This window comes from Medicago sativa, chromosome 1, assembly GCF_051527215.1.
Source record: "Medicago sativa cultivar Bolivia chromosome 1, Bolivia_mono, whole genome shotgun sequence".
Taxonomy (NCBI): domain Eukaryota; kingdom Viridiplantae; phylum Streptophyta; class Magnoliopsida; order Fabales; family Fabaceae; genus Medicago; species Medicago sativa.
In genome coordinates, this window is record NC_140749.1 from 3,285,589 (window position 1) to 3,304,204 (window position 18,616).

Consider the following 18,616-nt stretch of genomic DNA (forward strand, 5'->3'; position numbering starts at 1 on the left):
ACATTGAATATAATAAACCCACCGGGTTGGTTTTGAAGAGTGTGTTTCTTTTATGTTTCAAGTGATAGAGGTGCCGGAAAGATTGTGAGTGGAGAGAAAGAAATTGGAAGGAGAGGTTTCCTTTTTTTCTTGTATCAAACAACAAATAAAATCATCTCACTTTCTACTCTTATTCCATCCTTTCACAATCTTTCCTTTTACTTTCTTACCTTCTACTTTCTTTAATCAACCAAACATAGCCTTAAAGTCTTAATTTGATTCTTCTTGTTCTTAGTTTTAGGGCTTAAGTGCAATTTTGTCCCCCCCTATTTTGACTGAATCGGAATTTTACCCCCTATTTTAAAACTCGGAATTTTACCCCCCCCCCCCCCCCCCCCCCCCCCCCAATTTAATGTTTTTCAAAATTTTACCCCCATATTTTAAAACTCAGAATTTTACCCCCCCAATTTAATGTTTTTCGGAATTTTACCCCCTCTACCACATTATCTTATTATCCACCTAATTAATTATTTAAATTAAATAATTTTTAATTACAAAAAATAAATAACTTTTTAAAAAAATCGAAAAACACTTTAAAAAATACCTTAAAATGCAGAAAAAAATTCTAAAAAATACTAGAAAATAAAGATAAAATGTAGGAATTACAAAAAATAAATAAATTTTTAAAAAAATCGAAAAAACTTTAAAAAATACCTTAAAATGCAGAAAAAATACTAGAAAATAAAGATAAAATGTAGGAAATAAACCAGAATAAACGAAAAAATCCAATAAAAATACATGGAAAATTGCATTAAAAATACATGGCTAATATTTGGATGATCAATTATTAGGTGTATTATTGCACTCGTATATTTGGCTAATGATCATCCAAATATTTACAGGTGCATTATGTTTTTTTCATGTATTTTTAATGGGATTTTTTTTCCGTTTATACTGTTTTTCCATGTATTTTTAATGGAATTGTTTTTTGTTTATTCTGGTTTATTTCTTACATTTTATCTTTATTTTCTAGTATTTTTTTCTGCATTTTAAGGTATTTTTTTTAAAAAAAAATCGATTTTTATAAAACGTTATTTATATTTTGTAATTCCTACATTTTATCTTTATTTTCTAGTTTTTTTTTCTGCATTTTAAGGTATTTTTTACAGTTTTTTTTCCATTTTTTAAAAAAGTTATTTATTTTTTGTAATTAAAAATTATTTAATTTAAATAATTAATTAGGTGGATAATAAGATAATGTGGTGGAGGGGGTAAAATTCCGAAAAACATTAAATTGGCGGGGTAAAATTCTGAGTTTTAAAATATGGGGGGTAAAATTCCGAAAAACATTAAATTGGGGGGGTAAAATTCCGAGTTTTAAAATAGGGAGGGTAAAATTCCGATTCAGTCAAAATAGGGGGGGGGGGGGGGGGGGGGGGGGCAAAATTGCACTTAAGCCTAGTTTTGGTGGATCAGTTTAGCTTCTTAAAATAAAAACATTGAATATAACTTACGAAAAAATACTTCCTCCCATCTCGAATATAAGAAAACATTCATTATAGCAATCTTTTACCATAAAATTTTGTGTGATACACCATTATAGCAAATACTAAATAACTTTAGTAATAACTTTTTTTTTGTTTTGGTGGTGGCCGGGGTTCGAACCCCGGACCTTGCATATTTTATGCATTGTCCATGCCAACTGAGTTAAGCTCACAAGGACAATACTAAATAACTATTGTTATTGGAGTAGGACATTCACGAAAAAAAGTAGGTGAAAATGATAGTATTGTTTTTAAGAAAATAGTAAGTAATGCATTCGAAACATTCTTTAAGAACTTTAAACGATAAATTTATGAAAATATGTATATTGAATGTATTATAAATTGAAATATTTAAACTTTTTAAAGAATAAATTTTTAATTTAAAATCTTTAAAGAGTGTCCGGAAAAACACCCACCAGCAAGATGTTTGTTTTTAATCTTGGGCTCAAATATGGATAGATTCAAGACACTGGTCCTATTATCCATTTATGGAGATTTACTTGAAGTTGGAGTAAGAACTTATACAAACTACTAATTCAATATTAAAATCATTGGCACATGAAGGAATCAAATATAAGATTTTGAGAGAATCACATTCTAAAGTCACTAGTTTATGGACTTGTTTTCCAAGCCACATATTTGAATTTATAATTTATAAATGTGTTTGAATCGTTAAAATGTAAGCAATAGACAAAACAACACAACATATGACACAATGATACATAACAAACTTTTACGGTATTAAACAATTTTTTGTCTTATACGATGTTTTGTGGACAATAACTATTTTTGTATTTTAGACGACTTATACTTAAACCAAAAAAATGTGTTGTGGTTTAGCGAGAAACACGAATTTAAGTTTTTGTTTTGTCCTCTACATCTAATTTATCCAACCCTAAACAATTTTACAATCATAGAGAACAATTGAAGTTTTATAAGATCATCCATTATAAACTAATTTATAATCTATTCACAATTTTTACTAAATAGAAGTTATACATATAGGGTTCAAATGGTATATTAATTACCCTTGCTATTATATTATGGGAAATGTTAACATGTGCTCTTAAGGCACAAGATAAGGAACCCAATATTGTAACTTTTTGTTGGAATGTGTGCATTCAATTTAATTTTTGAATTTATGATAAATAAAATGCACAAAATTTGAGGAAATATTTCTACTCTTAGATTCCTTATCTTGTACCCTAAGGGCACAAATTAACACGACCCTTCTATTATTCTTCAGAAAAATAAGTGTACTTGTGTTTATTTAGAGAATAATAAAATAATAATGTTGGTTGCAGTTGCAAGTACTTGATAGCGTGTAAGTATTGTACTGTTTCTGACTTCTTTATAGACACATTACATTACTTTAGCGTATATAGCTCTGCTTTCCCTATTTCAATTTATTCATACTATAATATACTCTATTATTATTGTACTACTCCTATAGTACAGTACTCTTAATTATTTTTCTGATAAATATAAATAACACTATTCTATAGACTAGTATATATATTTATAAAATAATAAAGCTGCAAGGGTTAGAAGTTGTTGGAAGTAGCATGCACACTGCTTCTTGCTGTTTGAAGCAAAGAGAAAGAAGAGAGAGAGAATAGAAAAAAGTGCTTTGAGAATTGTAAAGAAAAAACAAAGAAAGAAGCACTGTTTCAGAGTGTGATGTGATGAGTGGTTTCACTCAAAGGTTGGTTTCTTTTTTATAGAAACAAAAAATATAAAAAAAAAACCACTCATTATGCTTTGATACGCGTGCTTTGATGCAAACTAATGAAAGTTTTTTTTTTCTTTTTTTTTTCTACTTTTCTTTTTGTCAAAAGATTTGCACTTTGACCTTTTTTAGCAGTTTTTGTTCCTTAGTTCACTCTTTTTCACATTACTTGGATTGTTTTGTTTCTCTTAGACAAACAACAAAATGAGATTCTCATGTTAAGAATTTAAGAATATTAATGATGATGATCAAAATGGACCCTTATTTTGTACTACCCTTTTGTTTCTTCTACTTCTCTCTCTCAAGTCAATGCAACTAAATGGGGTGGTAGTGTTTATTTTTTTGGTGAACAATATCATATTCATATCAAGTTTATTCCTCTTTATTGTGTTTGGTGGTGATGTTGCATGTTGTGAATTGAAGACTAAGATAGTTGTGCTGTGAAAGTGGAACAAACATGGCTTCCTTAGAAGAAAAGGCTAAAAGTGTTGGAGGAGTTGTTGGTGGTCAAACTCTTGTTGCTGAAATGAAGTTGCTCAAAGAAATGCAAGAACATTGTGGTAAGTTCATGTTTCCTTCTCTTTTTTCTTAATTTTTACAATGGTTATGTTTTATGGTTTCATAGTTTTCTTAGTAGAAATTGAGATTTTGATTTGATTGATATTTGGTTGTACTAATTTTTGTTTAGGGGTTAGAAAGACATTAAATTCAGAATTATGGCATGCTTGTGCTGGCCCTCTTGTGTCATTGCCTCAAGTGGGGGGTCTTGTCTATTACTTCCCTCAAGGACATAGTGAACAGGTAACATTCAAACTCAAGAATCTCTTTTTTATGTTTTAACATTTTTAAGTGCTAATTCATTCATTGCTTATGTTAGTATTGTAGTTTTAAGTTTCTTTGGTTAGAATTAGCAAGATTCTAGTTTCTATTGAATGGTTGAAACATGTGTTGAATTTTTGTTTGTGTTTTGTCCTTTTAAGGTTGCAGCTTCTACTAGAAGAATAGCTACCTCACAGATTCCAAACTACCCTAGTCTTCCATCTCAGTTGTTGTGTCAAGTACAAAATGTCACACTACATGTGAGTAGTGTTCTCTCTTGATTTACCACTTTTTGCTGTTGCATTTCAACTTCAAATTATCATAACCCCTTTAAATTGTATGTTTTGATAATAGGCTGACAAGGAGACAGATGAAATCTATGCTCAAATGACTCTCCAACCACTGAATTCTGTAAGCAATATGAAGTAGTTCTAGAATTATTGTTGTTGTTTTTGTACATCTGAATGTTATTGGCTATGATTATTTTTGATGTATTATTTTCCATTAATTTGTGTTAGGAAAAAGAAGTGTTTCCGGTATCTGAGTTTGGACTAAACAAAAGTAAACATCCAACTGAGTTTTTCTGCAAAACTTTGACTGCGAGTGATACTAGCACACATGGTGGCTTTTCGGTTCCACGCAGAGCTGCGGAAAAGCTGTTTCCTCCATTGGTAAGGCTATATAGCACTAGTTGGTTGCGTCCCTCTTTTATGGCTGTACAAGAACCCTCATTTGATTAGTGTGTTTTGGTTTTAGGATTACACAATTCAACCCCCAACTCAAGAACTAGTTGTTCGAGATTTGCATGATAATACATGGACATTTCGACATATCTACCGAGGTGAGGATATTTTCTGCATCTATGTAGCACCTAGCACCTACACTTTAGATTAATGGTGTGTCCGGTGTATGATATGCGTCAGACCTGATCTCAAACACACATAGTTACATTCAATTTTTTCAGATTATTATCGGTGTCGGTTTTATGTGTGGTGTTCGCATCTGTGTTAGTGCTTTATAGTTCAATCTATGTCCATTGGTTTGGTAAAATAAACAGGAATAAATGTTTGTGGTTGTGGATTATATATTGCATTATTTTAACTGCAACTTTATTATTGTTTGGGTTTCAATGTTTTCTTTATCTTAACCTTCAAAATAATTAGTCTTGGAAAAGCCTGATCGTGTTAGATCCTTACATTTTTTCCCTAAATTTTTCATGTAGGTCAGCCGAAGAGACACCTTCTCACAACGGGTTGGAGTTTGTTTGTCGGCTCAAAAAGGCTTAAAGCAGGCGATTCTGTTCTTTTTATCAGGTAAAATTTGTTTGCTTCATTTTTTGTCAAGTAGCCAAACATGATACGAAACTCTGTTATTATCTGAATATAGGTAGAATAACTAGTGTGCAGAACAAAGTCTGCATACTTTTTTTAATTATACTTGTTTTTTCTCCATAGTTACATTGCAATGTAATGGTTTTCAATATTAGGAAAATTGTGGAATCCTGATTAGCAACTTGTTATTTTAAATTCCAACCAATAATCATCTCTACATAAATTAATACTAAATGTGATGTGTTAATTGTTACAAGGGATGAGAAGTCGCAATTGCGAGTTGGTGTAAGGCGTGCTAATCGTCAACAGACAACACTGCCATCATCAGTACTTTCTGCTGATAGCATGCACATTGGTGTGCTTGCTGCTGCCGCTCATGCAGCTGCTAATCGAAGTCCATTCACGATTTTCTACAATCCAAGGTATACCTAAATATGTTTATACCTCACCTGACATATAATATTTTTAGATCTAATCGTGGTACTAATTTCTTCTTGAGTGTATTATTTGCAGGGCATGTCCTTCGGATTTTGTTATTCCACTGGCCAAATACAGAAAATCTGTTTATGGGACTCACCTTTCAGCTGGCATGAGATTTGGTATGATGTTTGAGACCGAGGAATCGGGTAAGCGCAGGTAATTTCCTGAATTCTTCTGAACTGTTTTCTGTGATATGTGCAAACTCCTGAACTAACTATAATAGTTGATATATATTTCTTCTTATTCTGCAGATATATGGGTACAATTGTAGGTATCAGTGATGTCGATCCTTTAAGGTGGCCTGGTTCTAAGTGGCGAAATATTCAGGTAGGTTAAGTTCTAGTAACCCCAGTTATTAAGATATACCATTCGCGACTAATTGTATGGTTTCATCTAATATTTCTATAAAACATACTCTATGTTGGACCTTAATCTTAGTAATATAGTCGGCTTAAATAAATTTCTTTGTAAATAAACAGGCTGAATGGGATGAGCCAGGGTGTGGTGATAAGCAAAATCGGGTTAGTGTTTGGGAGATTGAGACTCCAGAAAGCCTTTTCATCTTTCCTTCTTTGACTTCAAGCCTAAAACGGCCGTTGCAATCCGGATATTTGGGTACGTTTCTTTATTCTCTATTCCCACCTTATCAAAATGTCTTGTACTTGCTCACTAGTGGTTATTTTGGTTCTATGATGCAGAAAATGAGTGGGGAACTTTGATACGAAGACCCTTTATTAAAGTACCCGAAAATGAAGGAACAGTGGAGCTCTCAAACTCAATGCCAAATCTCTACCAAGAAAACATGATGAAGATGTTTTATAAACCACAAGTGATCAACAACAATGGAGCCTTTTTACCTATCATGCAACAAGATTATGCTCCTAAAAGAGTTCCCTTGCAAGATATGAAGTCCACACAGGTTATAGAGAATCCGAAAGTTCACCTTTCAAGCACAGAGAGCATACCTAATAACACCTTTAACATGCATTCATTGTTGAAAAGTGAGCATCCGGAAAAGTTGCTGCCTATCGCCAAAACCAATAATTCAAAATTAGAATCTGAGGTGTTACCTGATCATATGTTTGACTTCCCATCTTTTGAAAGCAGCAACAACATTGAAAAAGTGAATACGGCAAACCAACTAACATATTATAATCAAAACCAAAACCAAACTCAAAATCCATTACTCGCTCATACTAGTTCATCGCCAATGCAGCAGCCTCAGTTAGAATCATCAATGTCACATCCTCAAATGATTGACATGCTCCAACCCGATTCTTCTATTGTAAACAGCATGATTCCTCAGATAGACGTGGACGAATGGATGATGTATTCTTCTTGTCAGCCTCAAGTAGTGAATCCCTCGATACCTTCAATGAACCAAGAAGTGTGGGATAATTATGTGAAGAATTTTAACTTGAGGGATCTTTCAGCTGAAAGCAATAACCAAAGTGAAATTTGTGTCAATGTTGATGCTATTAATAGTGTCAGTACCACTATGGTTGATCCTTCTACTTCAAACACCATTTTCGACGACTTTTGCTCAATGAAAGATAAAGATTTTCAGCACCCTCAAGATTGCATGGTTGGCAACTTAAGTTCTAGTCAGGATGGCCAGTCTCAGATTACTTCTGCTAGTCTAGCTGAGTCGCACGCCTTTTCTCTGCGAGACAACTCTGGTGGTACTTCTTCAAGCCATGTTGATTTTGATGAAAGTAGTTTTCTGCAGAATAATAACTCTTGGAAGCAAGTAGCTGCACCAATCCGAACCTACACAAAGGTAACATTATTTCTGTAATGTTGGCATGAATGTTACTTGTCTTTTCCAATTTGTTTCGATCTTGTATATCATGATGGTATTTATTGTGTCTGTGGTCTGTGTGACAGGTGCAAAAAGCAGGTTCTGTAGGAAGATCAATTGATGTGACTACTTTCAAGAACTATGAAGAGTTGATCCGCGCAATTGAATGCATGTTTGGACTGGATGGTCTGCTGAATGACACAAAAGGTTCCGGATGGAAACTAGTATACGTAGATTATGAGAGTGATGTTCTGCTAGTTGGAGATGATCCTTGGGAGTAAGTTTCTTACCCTTCTTTCGTGTAATGTTTGATCTTTGACACTTAAGTTTAATAGTCTTATTTTGGTTACATTTTTTCAGACAAAAAAAAGACCCTTTTTAGATATTAAAACTTTTGGAACAATGTTGTGATCTTGTGTAGGGAATTTGTGGGGTGTGTCCGCTGTATACGAATATTATCACCTTCAGAAGTTAAAGAGATGAGTGAAGAAGGGATGAAGCTTCTGAACAGCGGAGCATTGCAAGGAATCAATGTGTGAATAACATCATGCTTTGATATGTTCTTAAAAAATGTGCTTGTAATTTATGAACTATAATGACCTTCATTTGGGAATGGGATCGGAATATTGGTAGATATGGACCAAACAAACCTTCAGGGGGGATGAGCCATTAGTTTATGACAGATTAGAAATTATGATTGTTCAATGAATCACAAGGTTGAATACCTTAACTTGTAATGTAGTATTGCAAACAAGTAGAAATATTATGCATGTTTTATTACTCTTGTACTTCATTGAATCTTCGTCTAATAGTGGATTAATGGCAAAGATTTGGCCAACAACTAAAGTTTACTCTACAACCAAAGCCAATAGGAAGTGAAGAAAAAAGATATCATGGAATTTGATCTGAATATCCAATATGAAACCAATAGAGACCATTAACATATCCAAAATGATTGCCTAAACTCGTAACTCCTAAGTTGCCTCATCCCAAAATGACACCATTTAATAAAATGTTTCATATATCTATCCAAACAAACAAATTTTATGGAAAAAATCAGTTTATCCAACTCAACTACAAGTCAAGCCAAAAGAGAAGTTGTGAAACTAGAGTCAACTAGCATTTGATAACTCGTGGTCGATATCTTAGATAACCTTGTCCATGTCGAGGTCTATCATCGGCTAGAATGGATGCTTCATTCCTTGAAGTTAAGCAGATATTTTATAGAGCAAATTGTAGTCACCTTATTAAAAGACATCCACTTTGTCTTAATTATTAATGAAAGTAAAATTTTGGCAGTATCATCAAGCAATGTAATTGAAGTTGTGTTTTGAATTAATGGAACTCTGGAATGGTGATTGCCGGAGAAATGAAAAGATATTACGAGGAGATGGTAGTTGTTTCTACAATACATAAAAGAAGCTTGAATTACGATACATACTATTGATCAATTGTTGGTTTGTTTGTTTTAGTTGATTATGTATATATTTTGATTTTTCTCAATCAAACAAAAAGGAATGTCAATTATAAAAGCAACTATATTTTGACCCGCACAATGCGTGGTGGAATTTGATAAAAAAACATTAATGATATTTCATGGAGTTTCTATCTAAGAATTATGGGATGGCAAAATATTTGTTCACAACCTTCCTACCAGAATCTTTACCAAGAAAACATGATGAAGATGTTTTATAAACCACAGGTTGTCAACAACAATCGAGCCTTTTTACCTGTTTCAATGCTATTATTGTTTGAGTTTCAATGTTTTCTTTATCTTAACCTTCAAAATAATTAGTCTTAAAAGAGCCTGATTGAGTTAGATCCTTACATTTTTCATGTAGGTCATCTGAAGAGACACCTTCTCACAACGGGTTGGAGTTTGTTTGTCGGATCAAAAAGGCTTAAAGCAGGCGATTCTGTTCTTTTTATCAGGTAAATTTTGTTTACTTCATTTCTGTCAAGTAGCTACAACATTTTACACAACTCTTAGGTTATCTGAATATAGGTAGAATAACTAGTGTGCAGAACAAAGTCTGCATAATTTTTCTAATTAGACTTGTTTTTTTTCCTCCATGGTGACATTGCAATGTAATGGTTTTCGATATTGGGAAAATTGTGGAATTCTGATTAGCAACTTATTATTTTAAATTGCAACCAATAATCATCTCTACATAACATAATACTAAATGTGATGTGTCAATTGTTTCAAGGGACGAGAAGTCGCAATTGCGAGTTGGTGTAAGGCGTGCTAATCGTCAACAGACAACACTGCCATCATCAGTAGTTGATATACATTTCCTCTTTTTCTGCAGATATATGGGTACAATTGTTGGTATTAGTGATGTCGATCCCTTAAGGTGGCCTGGTTCTAAGTGGCGAAATATTCAGGTAGCTTAAGTTCTAGTAACCCTGTCATTAAGATCTATCAGTAAATGACTAATTGTATGGTTTAATCTAATATTTCTTTAAGATATACTCTGTTGAACTGGCTTAAGTAAATTTCCTTGTAAATAAACAGGCTGAATGGGATGAGCCAGGGTGTGGTGATAAGCAAAATAGGGTTAGTGTTTGGGAGATCGAGACTCCGGAAAGCCTTTTCATCTTTCCTTCTTTGACTTCAAGTCTAAAACGGCCGTTACAATCCGGATATTTGGGTAAGTTTCTTAATTCTCTATTCCCACCTTATCAAAATGTCTTGTACTTGATCACTAATAGAGTTATTTTGGTTTTGTGATGCAGAAAATGAGTGGGGAACTTTGATACGAAGACCCTTTATTAAAGTACCCGAAAATGGAGGAACAATGTTTCTCTCAAACTCAATGCCAAATCTTTACCAAGAAAACATGATGAAGATGTTTTCTATAAACCATAGGTGATCAACAGCAATGGAGCCTTTTTACCTATCATGCAACAAGATTATGCTCATACAAGAGTTCCCTTGCAAGATATGAAGCCCACACAGGCAATAGAGAATCCGACAGTTCACCTTTCAAGCACAGAAAGCATACCTAATAATACCTAAAACATGCATTCATTGTTGAAAAATGACCAACCGGAAAAGTTGCAGCCTTTGGCCAAAACTGATAATTCAAAATTTGAATCCGAGGTGTTACCTGATCATATGTTTGACATCCCTTCTTTTGAAAGCTGCAACAACATTGAAAAAGTGAATACGGCAAACCAATTAACATATCACAATCAAAACCAAAACCAAAGTCAAAATTCATTACTCGCTCATACTAGTCCATGGAGTATGCAGCAACCTCAGTTAGAATCTGTTGAGAAACATGGCATCCATGGAAAAATGGAGAGAAAACTATGTGAAACTTTGTATTGATATTATTGAACAATCTTACAAATGAGAAAGTTGCAATAAAAGAGTACATCAAAGCCTATTTATATGAATCCACTAACACTTCTTATCATTAGCTCTAACTAACTTCATACTTGACTATTAAGTAACAACTACACCAACTACTAACTATCATTATTCTTAATAGAATCATCAATGTCACATCCTCAACTGATTGACATGGTCCAACCCGATTCTTCTATTGTAAACGGCACGCTTCCTGAGCTAGACGTTGACGAATGGATGATGTATTCTTCTTGTCAGCCTCAAGTAGTGAATCCCTTTATACCCTCAATGAACCAAGAAGTGTGGGATCAATATGTCAAGAATTTTAACTTGAGAGATCTTTCAGCTGAAAGCAATAACCAAAGTGAAATTTGTGTCAATGTTGATGCTAGTGATAGTGTGAGTACTACTATGGTTGACCCTTCTACTTCAAACACCATTTTCGACGACTTTTGCTCAATGAAGGATAAAGGTTCCAGATGGAAATTAGTATATGTAGATTACGAGAGTGATGTTCTGCTTGTTGGAGATGATCCCTGGGAGTAAGTTTCTTACCCTTCTTTCTTGTAATGTCTGATCTTCTGGTTACATTTTTTCGGACAAAAAAGAAAAGACCCTTTTTAGATATTAAAACTTTTGGAAGTTAAAGAGATGAGTGAAGAAGGGATGAAGCTTCTAAACAGCGGAGCATTGCAAGGGATCAATGTGTGAATAACATCATGCTTTGATATGTTCTTGTAAGTTGTAACCTTGTTCTTAAAAAATGCGCTTGTAATGTATGAACTAAAATGACACTCATTTGGGAATGGGATTGGAATATTGGTAGATATGGACCAAACAAACCTTCATCGGGGACGAGTCTTTAGTTTATGACAGATTAGAAATTATGAATGTTCAATGAATCAAAAGGTTGCACACCTTAACTTGTAATGTAGTACTGCAAGGCAAGCAAGTAGAAATATTATGCATGTTTATTACTCTTGTACTTTATTGAATCTTCGTCTAATAGTGGACTAATGGCAAAGATTTGGCTACTATTATACTTGCCCAACAATTGAAAATAGCCACCAACTTAGCCTAGTATTTAGCTAACAACTAAACTAGTTTACTCTAAAACCAAAGCCAAAAGATAAGCAATAGGAAGTGAAGTAAAAAGATATCATGGAATTTGATCTGAATATCCAAAATGAAACCTGAATTATGGTTTACTTAAAACCAAAACCAATAGAGACAATTAGCATATCCAAAATGATTGCCTAAACTCCTAACTCCTAAGTTGTCTCATCCCAAAATGACAACATTTAATAAAATGTTTCATATATCTATCCAAACAAATTTTACGGTAAAATCAGTTTATTCTACTCAACTACAAGTCAAGCCAAAAGAGAAGTTGTGAAACTAGAGTCAACTAGCATTTGATAACTCGTGGTCGATAGCTCAGATAACCTTGTCCATGTCGAGGTCTATCATCGGCTAGAATGGATACTTCATTCCTTGAAGTTAAGCAGATATTTTATAGAGCAAATTGTAGTCACCTTATTAAAAGACATTCACCCGTCTAGTTTGGAAATAAAAACATTCACTTTGTCTTAATTATTAATGAGTGAGGCACTTTCCCCTTAGACACTAAGATTGTTACTTTTCACAGTGCACACCAAAATCTTTCCTGTCATCTTCGTTCACGGCCCTTCATCTTCATTCACAATTTTTAGCGATTCTCATGCACAATTTTTAGTCATTTATATTTTTTCTCCCATTTTCAGTATTTCTTCAGAGCTCTATGAATTTTTGGTCATCTGATGCCTTTATTAAGTTCTGAAACTTCATATTTCATTTTCTGCATTTTACCCTTCAAGTTTTATGCTTTGTCTGAGTGAAATCTATTTTTCTTTTGTCCAGTATCATCAAGCAATGTAATTGAAGTTGTGTTTTGAATTAATGGAACTCTGGAATGGTGTGATTGCGGGAGAAATGAAAAGATATTACGAAGACATGGTAGTTGTTTCAACAATGCATAAAAGAAGCTTGAATTAGGATACATATACTATTTGAATTAGGATACATATACTATTTGAATTAGGATACATATACTATTGATCGATTGTTGATTTGTTTGTATAAATTATGATTTTTCTCAATCAAAAAAAAAACATTAATGAGAATTTTTCATGGAGTTTCCATCTAAGAATTATGGGATGGTGAAATATTTGTTCACAATCTTCCTACCAGAATCTTTACCAAGAAAACATGATGATGTTTTATAAACCACAGGTTGTCAACAACAATCGAGCCTTTTTACCCATCATGCAACAAGATATGCTCCTACAAGAGTTCCCTTGCAAGATATGAATTCTACACAGGCAATAGGGAATCCGAAAGTTCATATTTCAAGCACAGAGAGCATACCTAATAATAACTTAAACATGCATTCATTGTTGAAAATTGATTAACCATAAAAGTTGCAGCCTTTGGCCATAACCAATAATTCAAAATTAGAATCTGAGGTGTTACCTGATCATATGTTTGACTTCCCTTCTTTTGAAAGCAGCAACAACATTGAAAAAGTGAATACGGCAAACCAACTAACATATAATCAAAAACAAAACCAATATCAAAATCCATTACTTGCGTGTAATAGTCCATGGATTATGCAGCACCCTCAGTTAGAATCATCAATGTCACATCCTCAACTGATTGACATGGTCCAACCCGATTCTTCTATTGTAAACGGCATGTTTCCTCAGCTAGACGTCAACGAATGGATGATGTATTCTTCTTGTCAGCCTCAAGTAGTGAATCCCTCTATACCTTCAATGAACCAAGAAGTGTGGGATAATTACGTCAAGAATTTTAACTTGAGGGATCTTTCAGCTGAAAGCAATAACCAAAGTGAAATTTGTGTCAATGTTGATGTTAGTAATAGTGTCAGTACCACTATGGTTGATCCTTCTACTTCAAACACCATTTTCGACGACTTTTGCTCAATGAAGGATAAAGATTTTCAGCACCCTCAAGATTGCATGGTTGGCAACAAGTTCTAGTCAAGATGGCATGAACGTTGTAACCTTGTTGGCATGAACGTTATTGTTTTTTCCAACTTGTTTCAATCTTGTATATCATGATGGCATTTTATTATGTGTGTGACAGGTGCAAAAAGCAGGTTCTGTAGGAAGATCAATTGATGTGACCACTTTCAGACAGTGGAGCATTGCAATGCAAGGAATCTATGTGTGAATAACATCATGCTTTGATATTTTTTGTAACCTTGTCCGTAAAAAAATGTGCTTGTAATGTATGAACTAAAATGACCACTCATTTGGGATTGGAATATTGGTAGATATGGACCAAACAAACCTTCAAGGGGGATGAGTCTTCAGTTTATGACAGATTAGAAATTGTGAATGTTCAATGAATCAAAAGGTTTCATACCTAAACTTGTAACGTATACAAATATTATGCATGTTTTATCTCTCTTGTACTTCATTGAATCTTCCTCAAATAATCAATCATCAGATATTAAATGCAATTGGGTTATAACTTATAAGTCTGAATTTAACAAATAATAGGAGAAAAATGAAAACAACCAACACTAGCAAGAGAAAAAAATATAAGTATCCACGAATCCTAGTTCAATCGACAAAAATGTGCCAAAATTGTTAAGTTGGACATCGTGATCACCGAGGTTTGAGCCCTGAGAAACAACCGGAGCAATATCCTTTTCATTGTATTTGAGAGCATATCTAGTGGTGGCTAGCTTTTTAGTCCCTTGAGCTATCGTGTTAGAATATAACTTTTTATTTTTTGTGACTTGAAGATTTTTGCGACAACAAGTCGTTGAATAACCAACAATTTGACAATAAAAACAAAATTTAGGTAAATTTTCTAATTCAAGATTCACAAAGAAAGCGAAACCTTCTCTTTCAATCAATCATTTCTGCAACAATGGATGATTTACCAATAATTGAAACCAGCTACTACAGAGATCCTAAACCAATGGTACTTAGTTACCATATACTGCCAAAACTCTAAGTTGCCTCACCTCCAAATAACAAACACAAAGAGGCAACATTTAATACAATGTTTCATAAATCTATCCAAGAATTTTTTCGGTCAAATTAATTTATCTAACTCAACTACAAGTCAAGCCAAAAAGAGAAGTTGTGAAACAAAGATAACCTTGTCCATGCCTTGAAGTTAAGCAGATATTTTATAGAGCAAATTGTACTCACATTTCCTGAGGTTTTATTAAAAGACAATAAGACATTCACATCCCCTCTAGTTCGGAAAAAAAACATTCACCTCGCCTTAATTATTAATGAGTGAGACACTTTCACCTTAAACACTAAGGTCTGTTGCTTTTCATAGTGCACACCAAAATCATTTTCGTCACCTTCATTCACATCCCTTCATCTTCACTCACGAGTTTTAGCGATTCTCATGCTCAATGGTTCAATAAGTGCAGTCATTTATATGTTTTTTCCCATTTTCAGTATTTCTTCAAAGGTATATGAAGTTTAGGTGATATGATGCCTTTATTAAGTTCTGAAACTTCATATTTCATTTTCTGCATTTTATCCTTCAAGTTTTTCGACATTCTATGAAATTTACCGGCATAAGGTGTTTGTTGATGTGAGTGAAATCTATTTGTTTTTTTTTTTTTTTCTTTCCATTGTCATCAAGCAATGGAACTGAAGTTGTGTTTTGAATTAATGAAACTTTAGATATTATGAGGACTTGACATGTTAGTTGTTTCTACAATGCATAAAGGAGGCTTGAATTAAAAGGGAAGAGGAATGTCCATTTGGTTTGTTGTCGTGACTGTGGCATAACAAAGCAATAATCTATGTACCAGCATAGTGTGTGTACATATACATACATATATATATATATATATATATATATATATATAAAGAAAATCGTACTTCACCAAAATTTCATAATCATCTCGTTTAAACTCGTAGTCTTGTTAGTTTTATGGAGCTTTTTGAAAATAAAAAAAATTAATTTATTCATTTTTTTAAAATTAAATTTTTTTTTTATCTTCTAAGTCTAACTAATTCCCTACATATCATCGTTTTTCATCGTTTTTCAGATTTATCATTTCCAAACCTAATTAACTCCTATATGGTCATTTTGTAGATTTATCACTTACAAACCTAACTAATTCGCTATATTAATAATTCTTTTGGTTTATCACTTCAAAGCCTAAAACTAGTTCCATATATTTTGTAAATAAAAAAACTAATTTGTTTCCTCTTTCTTCTCCTTATTATCCGGTTATCTTTATTTAATATATTTAATTAATTTTTATTTTTTATCATTGTGTACTCTAAAACTAAACTAATTTATCATTGCGTACCCTACTACTAATTCACTATATTTTGCAAATAAAAAAGGCAATTTGTTTCCTCTTTCTTTTCATTATCATCCAATTCACTGTACTTTTTAAATTACATAAAATATCTTTGGTCAGATTTCTAATATAACTAATTTAGGATTTTATAGTCAATTTTCTATTAAATAATAAACTAGTGAAAATAGTTTATTTCCTTTCAAAAAAATAGGAAAATAGTTTATTTCCTTTCAAAAAAATAGGAAAATAGTTTATTCTCGTCTCTATTAATCTATGAATCACACTAATTTGCATATAAAAAAAATAGAAACACTACATTAATGTTGATACTTTTAAAATAATCATTTGTTTTAAAAATTTAAGCATATCAAATTTATCATATTGGTCCATTCAAAAAAAAAAAACTTTATCATATTGGTATATATAAAATTTGATTCTGAAGATTATTTTTGAAGGACGTAAGCACATAAAATCTGCAATGGGTTTGGTGCAAATATTTAACGATATTTTGGAGAAACACTACATTAACGATGATATTTTGAAAACAATCACTAGTTTTATAAATCTTATCATATAACTTATCACATATCGTTACATAAAAAGTTTCTTTTGCATATATAAGCATATAAAATCCTCAACAAGTACGGTGCAAAGATTTAAGAGTGTTTTAAATATAAAATAAAAAGTTATTTAATATAAACACTGCATTAATGTTGATATTTTAAAAATAGTCACAAGTTTCAAAAAAATTATCTATCGATTTTATCATATATTTACATAAAAATTTGTTTATGCAATTATTGAGCGGTGTTTTGCATATAAAATAAAAAAGTATTGAAAAGAAACACTACATTAATATTTATATTGACAATAGTCATAAGTTTCGAAAATTTTATTATATCGACATTCTCTTATACTCCCTTCGTTCCTTTTTAAGTGTCTTTTTAGGGTAAATTTTTTGTTCCTATTTAACTGTCTTTTTGGTATTTTTAAGGGAACGATTTGTCAATTATACCCTTTGTCAATTACTTTTATCTTTTTCTATAAAACTAATTAATGTTATCTATTTGGGAAACTAAAGTTTGTTTGTTTTTTTTAAACAAAGTTTGTTTCTTGTTATCTTCAAATTTAAACAAAATGTTGTTCCAAACAATGATTCTAAGAAAAGTTAAAATTCTATAAATAAGATGAGTAGCAATTGTTCAAAATTTCAAGTGTGACTCTAGCATTGGTTGAAGTCATAGACTCATAGTTGAAGCCTTAACTTTAATTAAAGGAGTTGGAAGAAAGTTAATTTTTTCTTAATTTTTGATTAATGTGAAGTTGGAATAATTTTTATATTGACTCAAAATAATTAAAAAGATGTGCACAATATTTAGAAAATTGACAATTGTTTGTTATTAGAGAGATTGTGCAAAAAAATAAATAGGAATTTGTTGGAGAAAACGATAAAGTGTGTGCAAAAAAATAGAAATTTATTGGTGGATTAAAATGAGGGTATAATTGGAAGAAAATGTGCAAAAATACAAATCGCTATTTTGGTCTTAATTTTGTAAAAAAAAACACTTAAAAAGGAACGGAGGGATTATTTAAATAAAAATTTGTTTCTACATATATAAACTCATAAAATATGCAACGGATGTGGTGCAAACATTGAACTTTGTTTTACATATAAAATAAAAAATTATTTGATAGAAACACTACATTAACTTTGATATTTTGAAAATACTTATGAGTTTTCAAAATTTTATCATATTGACTTTCAAAATTAATAGAAACAAATTTTGAAAGTCAATGTGATAAAATTTTGATAAATCGTGACTATTTTCAAAATATGAACAACAAAAATAAAATGTTTCTATTAATTTTTATTTTATATGTAAAACAATGTTAAATATTTGCAGCACACCCGCTACAAATTTTATGTGTTTAGATCCGTTGAAGCAAATTTTTATGTACCATATGAGAAAACAGATATGATAAAATTTGTAAAGTCGTGAATATTTTCAAAATATCAAAATTAATGTAATATTATCATCAAATATTGTTTCTTTTATATATAAAACACTATTAAATATTTGCAGCATACTCGTTGTAGATTTTATGTGTTTATATTTGCTGTAACAAATTTTTATGTATCAATATGAGAAAGCCGATATGATAAAATTTTGAAAACACGTAACTATTTTCAATATATCAACAACACTAATAAAGTGTTTCTA

The 18,616-nt window shown here is 31.9% G+C and overlaps 1 protein-coding gene and 1 pseudogene across 3 annotated transcripts; both read left to right on the plus strand.

Moving 5' to 3' along the window:
• The first annotated feature begins 3,076 nt into the window (after positions 1-3,076).
• On the plus strand, positions 3,077-8,471 carry MP (Transcriptional factor B3 family protein / auxin-responsive factor AUX/IAA-like protein). 2 transcript variants are annotated; one of them, XM_085754960.1, is made up of 15 exons: positions 3,077-3,228; positions 3,676-3,812; positions 3,941-4,053; positions 4,233-4,331; positions 4,426-4,482; positions 4,590-4,742; positions 4,828-4,912; positions 5,294-5,384; positions 5,660-5,824; positions 5,916-6,038; positions 6,134-6,209; positions 6,362-6,497; positions 6,581-7,662; positions 7,770-7,960; positions 8,105-8,471. In XM_085754960.1, the coding sequence occupies exons 2-15, from the start codon at positions 3,710-3,712 to the stop codon at positions 8,220-8,222; spliced, it is 2,592 nt and encodes an 863-aa protein (XP_085611086.1). In that variant the 5' UTR covers positions 3,077-3,228; positions 3,676-3,709; the 3' UTR covers positions 8,223-8,471. The 2 variants fall into 2 exon arrangements, with proteins under 2 accessions (XP_085611086.1, XP_085611080.1); XM_085754954.1 differs by lacking the exon at positions 3,077-3,228 and having other exon boundaries at positions 3,415-3,812.
• A 550-nt stretch (positions 8,472-9,021) lies between these two features.
• Positions 9,022-14,275, plus strand: LOC146951775 (auxin response factor 5-like; annotated as a pseudogene). The gene is made up of 7 exons (XR_015018917.1): positions 9,022-9,076; positions 9,525-9,615; positions 9,894-10,071; positions 10,202-10,337; positions 10,423-10,789; positions 13,501-14,101; positions 14,189-14,275. The product of XR_015018917.1 is annotated as an auxin response factor 5-like (transcript).
• The last annotated feature ends 4,341 nt before the right edge of the window (positions 14,276-18,616 follow it).